Below are 20166 nucleotides of genomic sequence, written 5' to 3'. Positions count from 1 at the left end.
ACTGCAATTAGCATACTCAAAATGCTGAACAGTTTAAATGTCATAAACAGAGGACCAAGTACAAAGTCAAAAGGCTTCTGGGCAGAAAATGTCTTAGGAATGTCATGATCAAGATTCTTCTACTGTAATCAGCAGTAAAAGATAGAATAAAGGTAGTTTTTGAGGTAAGTTGAGGTGTTATTTTGTTGCCACTAGAAGTGGTTTTACAAGGGGTGAATCAGGGTGTTTCTAGCTTAAATGGACTCTGCAGCAGTGGATGTGCTTCTGATGAGACAAGATAGAATAAAGGTAGTTTTTGAGGTAAGTTGAGGTGTTATTTTGTTGCCACTAGAAGTGGTTTTACAAGGGGTGAATCAGGGTGTTCCTGGCTTAAATGGACTCTGCAAGCAGCTGTAGATGTGCTTCTGATGAGAACAATCATTTTATTGAAAATTGATTTTTAAGAACAGGATGAGTATTTAGAGCCTGTATTGTGTTAATTTTATTATGGAAGAAAATTGATTTAGGAGCTGGAGAGTGAAGATGTGCAATAAATAGTGTCGGCTTTCAAATGTCCTCGATCTGGGAAATAGGAGTTGCATAGCTTGTCGCAGCTGTTGTGTTGAAAATGCATCTTGGATTAAATGTATATGCTGTAAATATTACTCACTTACCAGAATTTACTTTGTGTTTTTCCTTATAATTGTTTTCTCTGACTTGTAACTAAAGGAGGGTTTATAAGAAAGTGGGACTGGACATCCACTAAGAATGTGAAATGTTTTTAAACATTCCAGGGCATATCACGTAGTAATTTAACATGGAAAGAGATGTCTGTGTGGTTTTATATATTTTTTTTTCCTTTACAATGTTTGAGGAAGCATTTTTTCAGGAGACTAATGTGAATGCTAGTAAGACCTATACAAATAGTTTCATGACATTTTTGGTTTTCTACATGGTGACAGTATATGCTCTTGCAGGTTGCATGGAAGCAGGCCTGGGACCAGAGCATCTCTTAACATTCCACTGCCTGAGAATTCCTATTCTGTACTGCACTTGTTAAGAAAACTGCCAGTATGTTTGAATGATGGCAAGTTATGTGCTAGTTTGTAGGGTAGACTGATGGAGAGAAGGACAAAGGCATTAATATTTTTTCCTGTCATACCTCAGCCAATGTATGAAATACAAGGCTTATGCAATATTTCTGTGAGGACATCCCTTCATTTTACTCTATGTAATGAAGAGACCATATGATCTTAGTTTGAAATAATTGTTTCATAAAATCTTGGCTTATTTCACAGGCTTTTAAGATGACTATAATCTGATCAAGCACATAAAAACGGGGCTACACCATCTAACTGGACTTGGTAGTCAAGAAAAGTGTTCTGTGCGTTGTTGGTAACAGTGAAGATGTTCAGCTTAGTAATATGGTACAGTAGAGTGGATCCAGTATAATCTTTTGTGCTCAGACTGTCTGTGGTTTTAATGCACATTGCTGCATAGTATATAGTAACAGATAACAGGTGTGATACAAGTTCCAGAAGCCAAAACCCTTTGGAAATGGAAAAAACATTTCAGATGACCATGTTAAGAGATGGAATAATCACCGCAGTTATACATCTGATCTACTTTTTTCTGTTGTACTCCATTTCAGACAAAATGGTTTTATAACCAAATGAAAATTATTATGATGGGAAGGGGGTAGATTTACACTAGCACACTTTCTTTAACTTGTAAATGATTTGGCATGTTAATTTTCAAGTAGCTCCATTTTATTTAAAAAAATTATGTTTATGCTTTTGTAGGACTGAAAGTGTTATAAAAACATTTAGTTATCAAGACATTTAGAAAATTACATGATTATATCAAAAGACTGTAGATTTTTTTGGGCCCAGTTAAAAAAATTTGAAAAGTCAATTGTGTTGCTTTATTCCAGTGGTTCCATTTTTTAAAAATAATTCCATCTTCAGAAATGTCCAGAAAGATCAGAGTGCAGAAAAAAATCAAAATAAGTGGGTACATTTATTCAGCTTGTATATATCTGCTTATTTCTGCATATACATTTGTGCCTGTGAAAAAGTGTTCTCCCTATGGACAGAAGCTTGATTGACAGATCCACGAAACAGTGCTTTGCTGTAATTGAATAGAGGAGTATTGAATCAGCAGATAAGCAAAGGTCATGTTTATTACTCTTATTGTTTACAGAAAAGTTAAGTTAAGGTGCAAATTTCTGAATATAAGATGCTCAGTAGCAAAATGAAAAAAAAAAACCCAAACAGCCATTCAGGGTACTTAGTTTTTTCCTTGTTTTGTTGCTATGTTGGTTGCTTTGTCTGCTGTTTGCTTGGTTGGTTGGGGGTTTTTTTGTTGTTTAAATGCTGCTTTAATTGTGAGCATTTTGAAGCTGCATGCTCCAAATAACATATGTATGTTGTCTGCTGGAACGAGCCCAGTTGCATTTTCTGTGCTTCTCTGTACCAAGCACTCTGCTGAGCTACCTGCAACTGTTCCTTCTCCCATAGCTTCTGTTACCTCTTTCTGAGATTTACTTGATAAATCCTTGGTTCCTAACTAGGTTGACTAATCCCTGAATAGTCCCTTCCTTACCTTTCTTCTGGGTGTTTTTGTGGAGGGCATTGTGGGGTGGAAGAACAGTATAGGTTTGGAAGAAGCTTAGATAGAAGTCCGAGCCTTTCTTGTCAGCTGATTTTATTCCCTTACCTGTTTCCTAAAATCCTTATGTGCCCCTGTCCCTGAAGGAGAACGTCCCTAGGCTTTTCAGCTGCCTCTCTGTCTCCCCTTTGCTACATCAGTTTGAAGGCCTGAGGGACTCAATTAAATGTGGTGTTGGTTGTTTCAGAAATAGCACTGTGTCTGCTTTCATCAGTTGGTTTCTGTCTTCATCACTGATGCATCTCTGTGGGATGCTGGACTGCACATCCTTGAAAGGTGCTGGGGTTGTCCTTGCCTCCCAGCTTTCATCTAATTAATGATTATGTGCATGTGTGGTGTGCTAGGTCCTCAGCTGATTGGGGCAGGTCCCTGATAGCTTGGAGGAACTGTGTGTTTTCTCTTTGGACCAGGTGAGGATTAGACCCAGGATCTAGTTTTAGGGAGCATTAGCAACCAGTGACAAAGAATGTTTTCTTGGATTTATTGTTAAAATTGGAAAGGGACACACAAGAGAACAGCTGATAGAAGGGCCTGTTTGCTCAGCTGTGAATGTAGACCCAATAATAGTTCCTTTCTCATGCTGAAAAGTGAACAGGGATTTTGGTTATTTCCCCCCCATCCCACTCCTTCAGTCTAGAACTTGTCAGGGTGAAAGCATACAAATTTTGGCATCTGGATTTGCAAACCTATTTTCACCTTTATGAGTAATATCTGTTGTTTAAGAATTGGTGTGGATATAAAGCTACCTGTAATCTCCAAAGTCAACTTTATGATGATCCTCTTTATGTTAACATTTATTCTGCTCTCTCCTCTGTAACTACTGCTTTCATTTAAAAAAGGGGGAAAATACTCCTTTCTTCAAAGTTCCACTAGGGAGTGAGTAGAGCTGGACTAAATTGAGTGACAAGCTAAGTAGACGGCCTCTGGCAGCAGACAGCTGGTTGTAAAATAGACCCCATCTCCCTCCCCCTTGTCTACATATTCTGTGCCAAAGTTGACAAACGAGACTGGCTGCTGGTGTGTCTGACTGGTGGTGAACGAGGTGTAGCAGCTACTGTGAAAACATGACAGCAGAACATGTGCAACAGGAGTGTTACAGTCCACTTTTCCAGCAAAAAGATGTTTTTGTCTTCATTGAAGTTACTGTCCTGCAGTCATTACTTCTTTTTGCAGTTTTCTGTAAGTGGTGCTGTGAATGTCAGTTTGGAGCCTGAATACAAGGTCTGAGTAGGGCCACTGTAAAAGGGCAAAGTAGCAAGTTATCCTGGCCTTGCATTGTGGGCCAGTCATTAGCAGAACTAAAAGCATTAGTGAGTTATCATAGAATATGCTGAGTTGGAAGGGACCAGTCATGCTCATTGAGCCCAACTCTTGGCTCTGCACAGGACGCCCCAAGTATCACACCATGTGCCTGAGAGCATTGTCCAAATGCTTACTGGACTCTGGCAGGCTTGGTGCTGTCACTGCTATATTTGTAACTAGCAATCTGGGATGTGTTCCTGTCTCAAAAGAGGATTTCATTATGAAATCCTTTGCCTGTTTTGGGTAGCATGACCTCATTTTACTGTGCAGCTTTCAGCTACCTACGCAAGGGAGCATTTGTCCTACAGTACATGCAGTACTTAAGGAGAGGTACCTGCTGTCTCTCTTTGAATAACAGATCTGATAGCACAGTCTTTTTCTGAAAAGAATAAAACAATCATGTAGCTGGTAAGAGCCCACAAAATTCAAATTGCCTTACAAAATGCTTGAGTCCAGTTTGCCATATTTATCCTTGATGTACTTGCTGTTCCTTGGGATTGACATATGCAAAGGACATATGTGAGGCAAAGGACATTTTGGTCTCACTGGTCTCAGTACTGAGTTAGATATACTAAGAGCTAACTAGATGCCTCAGAAGTACTTTGATTGGGTACTGTGGATACAGAACAGTTTAAAATGTGTAAAGAATTTGAGCATTTTTTGTTACTCATTGCTAAAAGTATTTTTATTAGGAAATGCAAGATAGGAAGACAAAAGAAATACCAGTAAGCATTGCTCATTGAGACATGACAGGAAAAGTAGACAGAATAATGATGAACTGCATAGTAGCCATGGCCTAGTCACCCTTTGGAAATGGTTGCCTTTTTGACAGTGGCTGTGTATGAAACTACAGGTATCAGGGGTTTTGTCCTCTTTTTAGCTGTTTACATTTAATATTAAAGCCTTCTTGTCTGTCTCCACTTCATTCATGGGGTAGAGAAGGAGAGCGAATACACAAGGACATCAGTCTGTAGCAGTGAAAAATGTAAATGTATTAGGTCAAAATTAGGCTAACTTGAATTGTCTGCCTGTGGCAACAAATCTGAAAAGGTAAAACCTGAACTGTACAAATCTAGTTTGTGAAGTATTTGGCAGCAAATGCAAGGTTTGGCTTTTCCCCTGCTTAAGTTGGTTACTGAGATCCATTCAGTATTTGTATTCCTGGAGCACTGTCTTCCCAGCACCTCTTTTTTGCTCTGATTGTTGTGTGAAACTAACTCTGCAGAATAAACAGTTTGGCTTGTACACTTGTGTATTGCAGCTTTTGACATACTCAAGACAGAAATACATCACTTACTATCTGTGGGAATTCAACTGTGATCAAACTGAAAAGTGTCAAGGGTTATGTCAGTCGATGTAATGTTACAGTGGTTTGAAGCTAATGTGTGAACTATTTCTGGGACCTGTTTTGTGAACCATAAAGAATTTTAGTAAAATAAATGGAAAATGCAACATAGTTACAATGTAGACTGCAGGTTTCAGTGATTAGGTCTCTTAATAGGATTACATTAATTTTGCTCCTAGTTAAATCTACACTGAATATTAGTCATTATTAAAAAGTTGATGTTTGCAAATAAAATAATAGCAATATCTGTTAGAGGCTGATATTTTTCCTGCCATAGAATGAAGTCATTATTTGCTTTTCTTGACAGCAGTTTTTATGCATACACATGAAGTATGCCCATTTAATATGGTGTGAATAGAGTATTCTCTCATAGTTTAGGCTTAGTGCTAAAAGGCAGAAACATCTTAATATGTGATGCACTTCCCTCTGACACTGAGCTATTACAGAACTTAGAATCACTGTTTTGTCTGCATGGAAAGCCCTTGGTGCTACATCTCTGTCCAGCTTGGTTAATGGTTACTGTGACATCCCTGCAGTAGCTGGTAGCTGAGATGGAGGTTTTCTAAAACATCTGTAGTAATTTATTTTTTAAAAATTAAGCCTAATGAGCTTTAAAGCAATTCAGTCCTTAAATGACTTAACGTTATCTGTGGTTGAAAAAAGTCCATGACACAAGTACTATTTGATACACAAAAGATTTTAGACTTACTTTTGAAGTGCAGGTAGTGGGAACTACCTTTCTGCTGGAAACTGACTTTCTGGCAGCCTTTAATGGTCAGTCACTTGGCAAAGATGGTAACAGTAACTAGAAGTTGCAAGCATGCTTTTGCAAACATTTGGTTTCCGTTTTGAGAAACAAGTTTATAACATGTATACTAGCTTTCAGGAAGGTTTAATTTGTTGAAGTAATTACAGGCATAGCTGAGTTTGTAAAATGGTAACAATCAAATCAGTGATTTACTAATATGTACATTTTTTATAGCCTTGTGTTAAGCAGAGATCCAAGTAAAAGAATCAGCAGAACTGACCCTTTGTTGAGCTTTGAAACAGCAAGTTTTATCCTGATGCACTTTGAAACTGCTGAGATTAAAAGAAATTCCCTGAAGCAAGAAATGTAGTATCTTGGATGGTTCTTAATTTGCCTGTTTTTGTATGCCAGGATACCGGAAAAAGATGTAATTAATGGAGGAGTCGGTTTTAAATTAGACTTGATTATGGTTGCATGGGGAAAAGGAAAGGCACTTGAGAGACTCTTACCAGCATCACTATAGCAACAGCTGACTTCCTCATTCCCTGTGTGTTTTCTCAGCCTGTGATACTTTCTATATAATATTGGTGACATTTATATTCAAAACCAGTCATTTCAACTGTAAGTTCAAAAGTGTTTGTCACAGAGAGCTGTGTTCCTTATAGTCAGTAGTTTGGGGAGATGTTGGGTTTTTCATTGTTGTTATTATTGTGACGCTACGTTTTCTTCTTAATTGTTGCTCTTTGAGTGAATTTCTTCTTTGTGGTGAAAGTAGTATAGATTCTTCATGTATGTGAGAAGAAAACTAGATTTTTCCTGATTGTCTTTTTTTAAAAGGAGTAGGAGAGGTGAAGGGTGGTGGGTAACTATTATCCTGGGAAAAGGAGAAAAATACCAGTACTGTGTTCAAAAATCTGTTTTGTTTCCTTCATTGCAGTTCACCTCATCAGTTAGTTAAGTTGAAAAGGGTGGTTGCTTTATTCATAGTTTGCATTTGAAATAAAACTGAATGTGATGAATTTACTTCCTTCATGAGACTAAAACAGGCATCACCACCTTTTCTTGGTAGCAGTGTTCTTTTACCCACAAGTCATGCTGACTAAAAATGTCCATGTTTAGTGAGGTAGCTGGTGACCTTCCCTTTAACTTAGAAGACAGAATCGTGTTGATACTGGATTTTTAAATATTAAGGTCTTTAGCTTCTAGCTAGATAAGGCCTGTGACTGATGTCATCCTATTTCAGGTTAGGCGTACAAAGCATGTTCAACCAAACTGACACAGACTAGTTCACATTCTTCTTAGTAGTGAACTTCCATTAGAGTTCTGCCAGGGAATATATAATTCTGAAAATCTACTTGACTAGAGGAACTTTTTAGGAAACACGTTCAGCAGCCTCAAAGAGTTTTCTCAGGAACAAAGAGTGTACTGAGTGTATTTTGTTTGAGCCTTGGCTTTGCTTTTTCAGTCTGAACTAATTAGAATAAAGACTTGAAGCATTTAAGGTAAATGTGGGATATTAATCAGGTTGTCTGAAGGATTGCTGCTTTGTGCTTTGCAAATATTTTTAGGGGGATTCAGGACTGCTGGGTGTAACCTGCTGGCAGAAGGTTGGAAGAGCAGCTCCACTGCAGTTCTGTTAGGTTGAGTGCCTCTGGATGGGAGGATTGATAAATAATACAGGAATAATATTTTTCAGGTATACTAGTAGTTGCTTAAAATATTACGATACCAGGAATACCAATAAATTGCTTCAAACTTGCCATAGGCTCCGTATCTGTTGTATTGCTGTTTCTTTTGTAATAGCTCTTAGGTCTATTTATGTATAAGCAAGACAGTTCTTTCATGCTGTGGTAAACTGCTTGTCCATTCCTACGTTATCTTGAGATTTATAAAATTTATCTAGGATTTTGCAACTCTTTGATCCTACTGTTTTTTAAACTTTTAATATAATAAAGCTTGTTCCTTATGCTTCACTCTTGACGGTTCCTTAAATTCATCAAAAGGAGGAAGAGCATATAGTGATAAGAGGCTGACAACAATGGGCAGAAAAAAAATAAAACTGTCAAAATTGCTAGGACAATAAAGAATAAACTACCTCCTAGCTGGTATATGGTGAATGCTATGTGATAGTTACTGTTAGAAAGAGTTTGTGAAGCTGAGCTTTCTGTGCATGAGTGTAGTTTTGAGCAATGTAATAGCTACCCTGAAACTACTGAATAGTGAATTTTCTCCCTTCAGTCATTGGCAGAGGAAAGTTACCCAGGTGGTATCCTAAGTCTTCCTAAATAACTGTGTAGTAGGTAATTCTAACCAAAATATTTCCTTTTCCAAATCTAGTCTTGTTACTAAGCTTAAGGATTCAGAAAAAGATGAACTTGTAATATTGAACAGAAATAAAAACTTAATGTGGTTTACATGAAACAAGACATGATACTTAAAATATCCTTAAAGTCTCATGCTCAGCCTTGATGTTTGACTGTGGTTCTGTACTGTAATTTCTCCATATCTGATCATTTAGGTCTGTTTTGGGGCCATCATCAGATATGCATTAGTGGTGTAAGAGCTCTGTGCAAGTCTTGAACAAAAAATGTTGTGCATGAAATATGAATTCATGTGGAGGTGGAGAGAACTTAATTTAGAAGAATTAATTTTAGCATCAAAGCAATCAGGTTAAATTAGTTCAAAATAAAAGACTGGGGAAAGTAAAAAAAAAATTAGAATAGGGGCTGAACGTGGGGTTTTTTCAGGGAGTCTGCAAACCAATTTTCTGCTTCTGTAAGATTCTGCCTCAGCCTTAGACTGTGCTCTTTTACAGTTGTCATGTCTAATTTTTTAAGCTGTCCTATTACTGCTTTTGATAATCGATTTCTTAGAGTACACATACTACTTGAGTTTTTTATTTCAACACAAAAGCAACACAAAAGCTGTTTTTGAGTGTAGACAGTTAATGTGTGAGGCATTTCCTATAGGAATGGTAGGTTTACACATGAAATTTTTACAAGATTTATACAAAAAGGTGAAGGCTAAAATGGCAGTCGAAGGGATGGAAAAATAGTGTTCTGTTCATTTTTGAAAGAAAATTTCTGTCAATAATGATTGCTTTTCCAGGATTGTTTTCTTTGACACTGATGTATGAGCAATGCCTCTGGGTCCATTTAAAATGTAGATGATTTTCCCCAAGGCTTGTGGCTTGAAATGACAAACAAAGGGAGAATTTTGGGTGACAGCCTTCCAGTTTCCGAGCTAAGCCTGCCTGGAATCCATTTGATCATTATGCATTGTAGCTGAAAAAAATGTGCCTGGGAAAAAAAAAGTATGACATTGTTAATATGCTTTTCAGCTCTGTATGACTCATGTAAAATGTGAAATTGCTTTGGATTCATTCATTGAGATAGCTTCTTCCTGGTTTACAGAGATATTTCTATTATATTTATTAATTTTAAGTCTCTTTACATTTTGTGTTGGGACTTCGTAGAATTTTAAGTGGATGAGAAGTAATCTGGCACTCTCCCTTTCTATTGAAAATACATGAACTTGCACACTAATGTTTCTCTCTAGTTTTAAAAGAAGAGAGTTAGGAAGTGTAGGATGTTTGGGTCATTACAAAATGCTTTCTCATTAGGTCAGGTAAAGGTGGAGAAAGGAAGGGTCTCTTCCTTCTGTTTCACAGATTGGGGAAGAATGGGGAAGAGAAAAAATAGTGTCTTGCGCAAGGATAGCTTCTGGGAGTACCAGGAATTGGACTGGCCCTTAAGAAAGCCACAGAGTCCAAAATGGGACGTGTGATCAATAAAGAATGGGAGCCGATATGCCGAGCTGGTTTTCCCTCTATACTGCAGAGCTCTTCCTCATGGTGTGTCACTTCTGCAGCACTTTCTCCTCGGTAATGCAGCAAATTTTCCTTCACCATCTTCCTAATTTGTCACTATCCCCAAAGCAATGCAGTGCCCTCTATCAGCCTAGGAAAAAGAATGCAGACCTGTTATGTTTGCTCTCAGATTTGTTGCATTACTTCCCTTGAGAAGACAGGGTGTGTGAAAGCAACTAGAGTGCATCACCACTTGATGGCACAAGCAAAATTGCAACACTGAAATAAATGAGTAAGGCAGGAATTCAGCTTTTCTGCAGTGTGTGAGTGCACCAGTGCACCAAATAAGTCATGCTTGGTGTAGTAGTACAGCATCCCATGAAGCACTCTCAGCATCTGTTAAACTTTTTTATTTTTTTCACACAGCATGAGTACCCCAGCATACTGAAAATAATGAGCAGTAGGGCTTTATGTAGCCGCACTGCTAACTGTGGTTACTTAGTAAACTGACAATGTAGCCCAAAGTACTGGCCTGTTTGTGAGCAAGAGAATGTACTTGCTTGGCTGAAAATGTTCCGGTTGCCTTGTACTGAGGCTGTACACTACTTCTATCTCTTCCAAGTTATAATAATTTTGCAAGCACAAAGCAACTGTTAGTGAAAATCAGGTTTCTAGACTGCATAATTTGAACAGCTTTTAAAAAATAAAGTGAATTCTCTAGAGTATTGCATTGTGTGCTGTTAGATTCACAATGACCTTGATATTTCAGGCTCTCCCTGTAATATAAATATTTCTTTTTTTATTCCCCATGGAGGCAGATGTTCCCAGTTCAGTGACTGGAAGGATGACCATATTGATTCTTTAGCCATTAGCATTAAAGTGTACCAACAGAGAGCTTTTCTAATACTGTTACAGTTCCATCTTGTCTTTTCTGAACACATTGTAAGAACCTTGGCTTCTCAGGTTTTTATACTTCTAAGAAGAATGAGCTTCAGCAGCAGGCATCTGCAAGATAACCTTCTGCTCTTCCCATTAAACACACAGCAGTTGCTAGAGACTTCCTTCATTTAATTCATTCTGAATCCTCTCTTTTTTTCTGTAGTTTTAACTTCCTTCTGTCTTTTCGTCTGTCCCTGAACATATTGCCTTGCTTAATTATATCCTGTTTGGTGGACAAATAGAAGGAGGAGGATGTTAATGCTTGTCAAAGTGATGAGCAACCTCCTCTTTTTCCTAATTCCATTTCAAGTACAAGTGCCTACCACAACATTTGGTTGATTTGTCTAGGTTAACTGTAAAAAAACAGATACTCTTGGTTTCTCTTTTCAGCTAGTACAATAGAGACAGAGCTTATCTCAGCATTATATGAATCAGAAACAATTAAAGTTTGCAGTGTAGTTTCCCTTCCAATTCTCCTACCACATCATGGATTAATGGAATCCCCTAGTGTTGGGGGATCTTGTACATGCATATATATTGCATTCATGCACCAGTCCCCTCTCTTCATTCCCATGCAACTGACTTGTAATTAATTGTTCGAATTAACGAGAAAATTACTTTGTTGAGAAGTACTTTGCTTTTCATTTGCCTAGCACTAGGGCAGGCAAGACCTGATCTGAGCATAAAGATCAGCATAAAGATCTTAATAGTAACATAATATCTGAGAGGTCCTGTGGTTGTCATACACACACACACACACACAAACACAAAATCAGTCCAGCACTCTAAAAGCTGATATGCAGATTTTTTAAAAGATTTTATGACATGCCTCTGGATTTTGTGCATATTGATTCCAACAATGAGTGTTGATTGGATCAGCTTCATTCTGTTTCTAGGCCATATTGTATCCCTGTTAGGCTTTTTGCTGTCCAAATCCAATTTTACTTTGAAACCTAGAAGCTTCCATGACAGTAAGCTTTAGCAGTCCCAAGGTACAGGTAGTTTAGGAGTGCTCTCTCTTGCTGTGGTGTACTCAGGAGAATAAACAGCTGTGAAAAAAGTTGAATATTCAAATGTGTTAGCATTAAAAACAACTGGATAGGTTTGTTGTTGTTTGAATACTTGCTTTTCATTTGCAAATATTCTATCAATAGAAAGCCTAAATATTTGAGAGCATCAGTGTCATGCTTTTTGAAAGACAGGTCTGTTATTTTCCACTTGTGAAACAGTACTAAACATTTAATGAAACTTTAAAATATGTCGGCAGCATTATTGCTGGGTGCTGGTGTTCCAGCTTGACCCTTCTTAAATGGCTGGTGAAAGAGTCTGTAGCAATTAGATAATTTTTTTGTCAAAATATTATTAAATCCAAATTCCTGTAACTGATACTTCCTGAAAGCATATGTCCATGACACAGGACTTCAGTGAAAGCAAATATACGTTCTTGCTACTCTCAGTATTTGAACTCCAGAGAGAAGAAAATGGAAAGTAATTGTAGCACCAGAATGGATGCTTGGAATTTAATATTCAAAGCATGCTTTTCTTTTGCTATTAAGTTCTAATTTAATGGGGAGATTTCTATGCCACTTACAAATACTTACATTTAGATTCTGTAGTTGTTTAGCTCCACTTTTGACATGGCAGTCTTTGTTCTGAAGGCTCTCTAGGCTGCAGTACTTTTGCAGCCTTGGTCATCTGTGTAGCCCTCAGTGATAGACAAGAGATTTACTGAGGGGGAAAGAGGGTTGGTGGCTGCATTAATCTGATAAACGTTCTGGAAAGCATGCTCACTCAGATGGAAGAGTCTGCCCTGTCTCTAAGTGGTGCTGCATCTTGGCTTGGGGCTGCAAGCATTGGCGCATGAGCTCAGCTCAGTCATTGGTGTTCTTCGCAGAAAGTGACAGTCACTTCTGTGCTGGGGACTGAGATCAGTTTTCATTTGAATTGAGAAAGACTGCATGCATCTCTTCACACGTGGGTGTGAAAATCTGCTCAGGACCAAGGCAGCAGCTCCTACCACTAAACTTTTAACTGGTGCTTGAATGTTTGCCAAAACTAAAGCTCCATGTGTTTTTTGTCACTGTTTGTTCAAATGTGGAGCAAAGTGCATGTGTCTGAATAACGATTAAATGAAATTAAAAGTATTTAGTTTTGCAAATTGGTTGAGCACTGGAGTGAGTTGCCTTGGAAGACTACTGAAGACATGACATGAAGTGACTCAGAATAGATTAAACCAGTGTAGAGGGGCAGGGAAAAGGTTTCCACCAGTTTCCTGTGCATGAGGTATGCCTCACTGATGAAGCATTTCTAAGGCAAATGGAGCATGCAGCAGCCCAGGGATGACCTGTGCTGAGGCATAATGAATTCTTAACTGGTGAAGTGAGGCATGAGTTACAGAGGGTGAGAGACACCAGATTACACAAGCTCCAAAGATTCAGATGCAGTTATATTTTGATGTAATTCTGATACTTGCTGATGTCATCAGTTGTAGCTCTTTGGCAAGCCCAGCATTATTATCATTATTATACGTTAAAACGTTATACAATGCAATCTTACACAATCACAAGGACAAGGTCAAAAAATACTACAGTATTTATACCAGTCTCAGTTGCTCATCATAAATATACCAAACTGTTATTTTTTGTAATTTTTTTTCCAAAAAAAGCAGTAAGCTTGCTGGAAAGTGAGAAGTTTAAATGTTATGCATTTGTGAAAAGGTCATATTCCCCTTTGTACATACTATTAATGTGTCAAAGTTTTGTTTCTCTTGCTTGAAAGGGCTATCTGGAGCAGCTGTTTAGAGAGCAGTGATTGACTGCCAAATCAAACATAGAGAGGTTTATATCTGAGTTCATGAATGGTGAGGTTTGAAATTCATAATTGGGTTGATTACAGAGTTTGTTTCTGTGATTGCAGAGTCATATTGTCACCAGAACTCTTTTTTATCTTTAGGTTTCGGCATAGCCCAAATTCTTGGTACTTGAGAGACTGGACCATTCACAGCTGGATCAGACAGTGCTTAAAATATGGTGCCCAAGATAAAGCCTTATACACAATACAAAACAAGGTAGGTTTTGCCAAGGAAGAGGCATGAGTATATTTGATCGGCTTTTTGATTCAGGTGTGGCTTGACAGGAATTCCTGTTGCAGCCAGGGCCTGTAGACTGTGGTTTAAGTTCAGATTTCTTTGTCAAACAACAAATTACTATTGCTCTTCAATATTAGCAATAGTCTTTTTACAGCTTTTAAATTCTCTCGTTTCTCAGAAGGGTCTTTGGTTTTAACTAGTGTTGGTGTCCAAAACATACTAATTGCAGGGGAGGCATAATAACATGATAGGTAGGGCCATTCCTTGTCTGAAAGGCTCAGATAAAATGCTAAAACAAATCCAGTGCATCCGAGGTTGAAGAGCCTACATCACAGGAGCCATGCTAATCTCTTGTGTTGCTTGATGTACATTGCATCAGTGTGGAGTGTCGTGGTTCTGCTCTGCCTGGTATATGCAGCACTGTGCTTGGGAAGATTTGAACAACACATTTGCACACAACTTTTTTCTCTTCTTCAGGTTCAGTATGGAATTTTTCCAGATAATTTTACATTCAATATTTTGTTGGATTGCTTTATAAAGCAGAAGAAATATGAAGGTAAGAAAACACATACCAGTACTGCATCCTTAGTTGTATGCCCTTATGTTTACAGAGCTTTTCTTTAAACTAAAAACTTGCAGCCATATTTTTTTATGAATTCATCATAAAACAGAACTTCACCTTTCCTTGAAGTATTTTCTGCATGTTTTTCTCTCTCTTTTTTTTTTTTAATTTTATTAATTTTATAGTTTTGGAACTTGTGAAATTCACAGATTCTACTGTTGTTAATCCTATTGCAAGTGTAAACCATCTTCTTCAGTTGTAAATCTGACATACGTGGTAATGATATAATAGGACTTATTAGTGACAATTAATTAGAGTGTTACCAGAATCAAAATGTGTGTTGGTCTTCATCTTCCATACATTTAGCTGTTCAAAAAGCTACATATATAAGTTATTTGTGTAAGCATTCTGTCATTGGAGGCAGCCAGCTATGCTGAATTGCCATACTGGGGCTACTTTTCATTATTGACTGTTTAAGTGTTTGGATGAGTCCTCTCATGTTTGATGACAGATACTAATTTTGATGACTGATTTTAATTTCACTTCAGGTTTTCTAGTACTGTAAACTTGCAGTAAGCTTTCCTTTACATAAAGCTCTTATAAGACAGATAATGGAACAGAACTGAAAGATTTTGCTAAACAGCAAATTAATACTTCTTTTTATTTTGAGACATTCCCCCTTATTTTATCCATATTTCTGTTCTGTGTGAAGGCCTCTTTCCAAACTGTCCTTCCTGATAAGAGAGTGTCACTGGAATTCCATGTAGAGCTCCTCCAGAACATTGTTTGCTGAGTAGAACACTGTGATTTGTGACAACATTTCTTATCCTTTGTGCTCTCCTGTCACCCTAAGGCTAATGAAGTTAAGTCAGTCTTCTCTTGTTTGAAAACAAAACACAAGAACAAAGAAATAATTTAAAAATTTTTAATGATTAAAGAGCTAAGGAAAGAATAGCCAGCTGAAGTGTGTAGAGCTAAGATGATTTTAATAACTCCTTGGCTGTAGTTTCATGCTATACAACCCATTCTTCCTTCTTGCAGTGTGTTTGAGCAACCCAAAGGAATAAGACTAATTCTATAGGTGTATTCTAGTTGCAAGAAATGTTTAACTTTCTCTTCAACTGTTTCAAAGTGTATCACAGCAATAAAGCATCAGTGCACATGAGTGGCTGCAAACAGAAGATATGTATTGGAAGCTATGCTGATTAAGTATTGTTTTCTTCCATAGATGCTATGTCAGTAGTAACAGAGATCATGCTCCAAGAAAGTTTTGATGAATTATCAACACAGCTTCTTTCTCTCTATGTTTTATACCAGTACCTGGCAACCAAGTTGGAACATACGGTAAGCTGACCACACTCAGAATGATACACAGAGCGATACACTCTGCTTCCAAGTGTTGTGGTGCAGTCAATTAAGCATTCAATCATGAACATTTTTTATATCCCATAAAAAATGCTCCATTTTGTTATTATTTTTGCAACTGCAGAAGAAAGAAAGAAAGGAAAAAAAGAAACAACGAAATATGAAAACCATTAAATCACTTGTCACCCCTTTTGATCCTTTCTCTGAAAGGAAGGGTGTGTAGGAATTTTCAGATGTAATGTATGCCCATTTGAAGGACATGAATTGATACTTCAGTTCAAAGCAGACTCTATCAGTAACCACCAAAAAAAAAAAAAGGTCCTACTCTATAGGACCCCATTGAGCTAAGTATTGCTCACTATTAGACCTTGATAATGGTGATGTTGCAGAATTATAAAGCATTTTTACTAGGTTTTTTAGTATCCCGATTGGGATACTAAAAATTTTTTTTTGGGTGTATGGGTTTGGTTGTGGGTGTGTTGCTTCTTATTATATATCTGTTTTAAAACTAATTTTGTTACATTTCTCCTGTCTCCAAGGATTATGGGTTCATTATTTACAGCTTGCTTGCTTAAGGCCAGAATGACAGACAGTTCAGGATCTTGGAAGTGGCACTGTTCTACCTTTGCAGAAGGGGCTCAGTAAAGGGCTCTGACATGATCTCTGTAGGAAGCTATTTTTAATGTAGTTTGGCTCAAGCCTTCAATAGCATGTTGTTATCTATATGGCAAATGCCTGAAGCCTCCATCTGTGTTACATGAAGCATCTTCCAAAATGCATTTTACAGGTACCTTCAGGTTTTACCCAACTGGGTTGTAATTTGAGATTTCACTGAAGAAGAGAAAAGCACATTTACTATTTTGCATATTTCCTTCATTGCCTAGAAATAAAGTATGCTTAGTCACTTGTATGTGAAAAGCAAAGGGATGAAAAAAATCCCATTTTTCCATTGTGTTTGTCCATGTTTGTATATCCGTACTGCAGAGATAAGCATTTGTCAGTATGTGTAGTGTTTCATGAAAACTGAATGTGCAAGTAAAGGTGTTGTGAACATAAGACATGTTTAAGGCAAGCTTATTTGTATAGCTGTGACTTATTTAATATGCATTTTGAAGCAATCCCATGAAAAGACAGCAATGAAATTATATTTTTATTTGTATACACCATTCAAAGTACCATTCAATGCCCCATAATGCTCAGAACCAGTTTTCTGTGTTTGGTTTAAGACCTAGAGGTAGACATAGTAAGAAGAACTTTCTTGCAAAATTACAACCACTCACATTTTAGTCTTCTGCAAAGAGAGTTGTTCCTCAGTACAATTCATACTGTTCCTCAGGAAAGATATACTGTAACTGAACACTGGGCATATTTAATAATTCTTTACTTTATTGCTAAGATGTGATGAAAGCCATGCATGCTGCCATTTTATATTTGTGTTTGTTAAAGGAGCACTTACTTAGTTGATAAATTATTTGCAGTGGGAAGAAGAGAGAAATATCGGAGCTTCGCTATTGCTTACGGGTCTAAAGCAAAGTAACACTGTGGGTTTTAGTTCCCAGCTCTATGGCTATGCATTCCTTGGTAAGTTTTACCTCCCTCATTGTCAGCTTTCCCCTCTTGACTTCAGTGGTTGTATTAAATTGGCATCTTTGTTTTATTAAAATGTAATCAAGGAGAAGGCAAAGGACAAAAAGAAATACTGGAAGAACAATTTCAGAGTTACAAATGAATCTGTTTTGTAGGCCTGGAGGGTAGAACTGATTTGAATTTGATTCATCAGACAGCTTCAGAACCAATTTTAGGGCTTCCTAAAATGTTTGGGTTAGATGCTGAAAGAGAGAAGATACTCTTAAATAACAGTGGGATTGGTTTGTTGGTTGACCAACAAATTAAAAAAAAATACCCTAAAGTACAGATTTCTGTGACACACATTATAAGGTTATGGACAACAGACTGTTTTTCTGGTTAATGAGCATCTTAAAATAATCTTTAAACCTGATGAGATGGGAGAGCACACCCTGGAAAATACTTAGTTTAGAACTTTTACTAGTCACTGTAAAGTGAATGTTGGGGTTGTGAACAGCAGATAGCAGTGCCTTTATCCTGTGTCTGTTAAGAAGTCTTTGTTGTTAATAACTTGCTATATAGTATTAAAGAGAAGTTAGATCAGAGTGTATTCAGAATTGAAGGGAAGGGAGATGGGCAAACAGTTATTGAATTTCCTGTGACTCTTCAGTGGAGTATGGTACAGATAGGTCTTGTTCTCTACAAAATTATTATTTTCTAGAAAGTAAGTAGTCAACAATTTATTGTAAATTTTTGTTTCATTACTGCATTGGTGAGGGTAATAAAAAGTGAATTTGTTCTTCAAATGTCACCTCAAAATATGATGTGTGGTGGCAGAGTTACGATGCTGATTTGTATTTATCATGACTGTAAAACAAAAAACTAATTTTCAGTCAAAAAGAGGGATAAATGTGCAAACTAATTTGAAAGCAGAATTTTTCATAGCGCTGTAGTTTGTAATCCAGTGGAGATACTGTTACAAACAGGGACTTTGCTGTCCAGTTGGCATTCAGTTTGGAGAGTTTTAAATGTCATATAGATTGGTGAAGTAGTGGCTGTATTTCAAAAATGTACTTCACTCTTGTCTGAGAGCAATAGTGCTTAGTCCATGACATTGACATTCAGTGGATCAAAAGCTATTTACTGTTATGTCACATATTCCAAAGTCTTGCCAACGCTAATGGAGCTGACCTCTGAGAGAGTAAAAGATGTCTACAGGCATAGAGTGGCCTCAAGAACCTCAACTTTTTTAATTTAGTCATGGTCCAGAGGCTTTGTCTGTGCACTTATTACCTTGCTTTTCCTAAACTGTTCTGTCTCATGTAAAGAGGGTGTCTCTTATAGTTTTATGTTACTATAGCCAGAGTGCAAATTGGATTGAGAGCTTGGAAACTACTCCTGTATGCTGCACTTGAAGAGGAATTATGAGTTATGCTGACAATAACAAAATCAAAGCCTAAGAGTGACAATCAGTGTAAATTGCATCTCTTACAATGTGATGTGCATTTCCTCTCTTATGCAGGATTTTCATGATCTCAAGTAATTACTGTCAGAAGAAAAGCCACATTGCAAGTGGTGCAGTCTGTCACAGCATCACAGGTCCTGCTAAAATCAATGAATACCTTGTTGCACAGATTGTCTTATATCAAGAACCAGAATTTCCTTTTTGGCAGGTGTCCCGTATTTTCTCTTAGGAACCTCAGCAGAAACAGGGGTAGTAAGCTGAGCACTTAGCCATAAAATGTGCTGTTATGGGTGAGTAAACCCTAGAGGCCACAGAGGTAAATCTGGACAATCAGATTTAGTGCACACATGCTCCACAGTCAGCTGAAAGCTAAGGAGACATTTGTCTGAGGTCTTCAGGCATCCTTCTACAAGATTCTGTTACGAAGCCTGACAGCCAGAAAACCTGGCCACTTACTCTGGTTTCCATCTGGGCAAAATTTCTGGGTGAGGGGGAATGGAGACGTACCAGAAACATGCACAGAATTAGATTAAGTTGAGCAAAAAAAAAACCAAATGAATTGTTTTTTTAACATTAATAAAATTAGAGCAATGGAAATTCTATCAGAGCAACTTTGTAGAAGTGTGTTGCTTTTACCACCAAAGCCAAGACACTTGTTGTTACTGCTAGAAACCAGAGCCAGCCTATACAGGTTCCATTAAGATTCAGATATTGAAACACTAACAATAAAGTGTGTTTTTATTACAGGGAAGGTGGAGTTGACAAAAGGATTAAGAGCTGTATACAATCTAATGCCATTGATGTGGACACCTGGATATTTGAATAGAGCCTTGCAAGTGATGGAGAATGTGACTTCATTGTCAGGCAACATCAAAATCTGTAAAGAGGCTGTAAGTATAAAGGCTATACCCCACTGAACAAGGGGAATTTAATATAAAACAAACTTCAGTAAAACCTGTGAATTCTGTGCCTTGTTAATGAAAAGATGCCCTCCAAACTTCATAGGCCTTTACAAGACAGGAGAAGTAATGCTTAGAACAGAATCAGTGCTTAAGTTGATGAGCCAGTGATAATGTCTACTGGCATGTCCTTGGCAATGAGTATGTGCTACTGCCACAGACCATTTAAGTAAGTTTTTTAAGCCTTGCCCTCCCTTTAGAGACACCTGCGTCTGTGTTGCAGGAAAAAAGTGTCTGTAGGGATGGAAAGACACCTTTGTTTCTCAAGTTTTTGAAACCACTCAGAGACATATTTCTTTGCAGTGAGGACGAACTGTCACATCTTCTTGCTCTTATGGCTAATTTTATGTGTTCTGTGCCCTCAGATGAT

At 37.5% G+C, this 20166-nt stretch overlaps 1 protein-coding gene across 1 annotated transcript in view; it reads left to right on the top strand.

Moving 5' to 3' along the window:
- Window positions 1-20166, top strand: part of MRPS27 (mitochondrial ribosomal protein S27) — a 41994-nt gene that overhangs the window by 16104 nt on the left and 5724 nt on the right. Inside the window, exons 5-9 of the mRNA XM_039729611.1 lie at window positions 13744-13858; window positions 14357-14435; window positions 15670-15785; window positions 17285-17387; window positions 19585-19727. Coding sequence (XP_039585545.1) covers window positions 13744-13858; window positions 14357-14435; window positions 15670-15785; window positions 17285-17387; window positions 19585-19727 — 556 coding nt within the window. The remainder of the gene's footprint in view (window positions 1-13743; window positions 13859-14356; window positions 14436-15669; window positions 15786-17284; window positions 17388-19584; window positions 19728-20166) is intronic.

Source organism: Passer montanus, unplaced genomic scaffold (genome assembly GCF_014805655.1).
Source record: "Passer montanus isolate IOZ18808 unplaced genomic scaffold, ASM1480565v1 scaffold7, whole genome shotgun sequence".
Taxonomy (NCBI): domain Eukaryota; kingdom Metazoa; phylum Chordata; class Aves; order Passeriformes; family Passeridae; genus Passer; species Passer montanus.
Note: the sequence above shows the minus strand (reverse complement) of the source record. Positions and strands in the feature narration are given on the sequence as shown.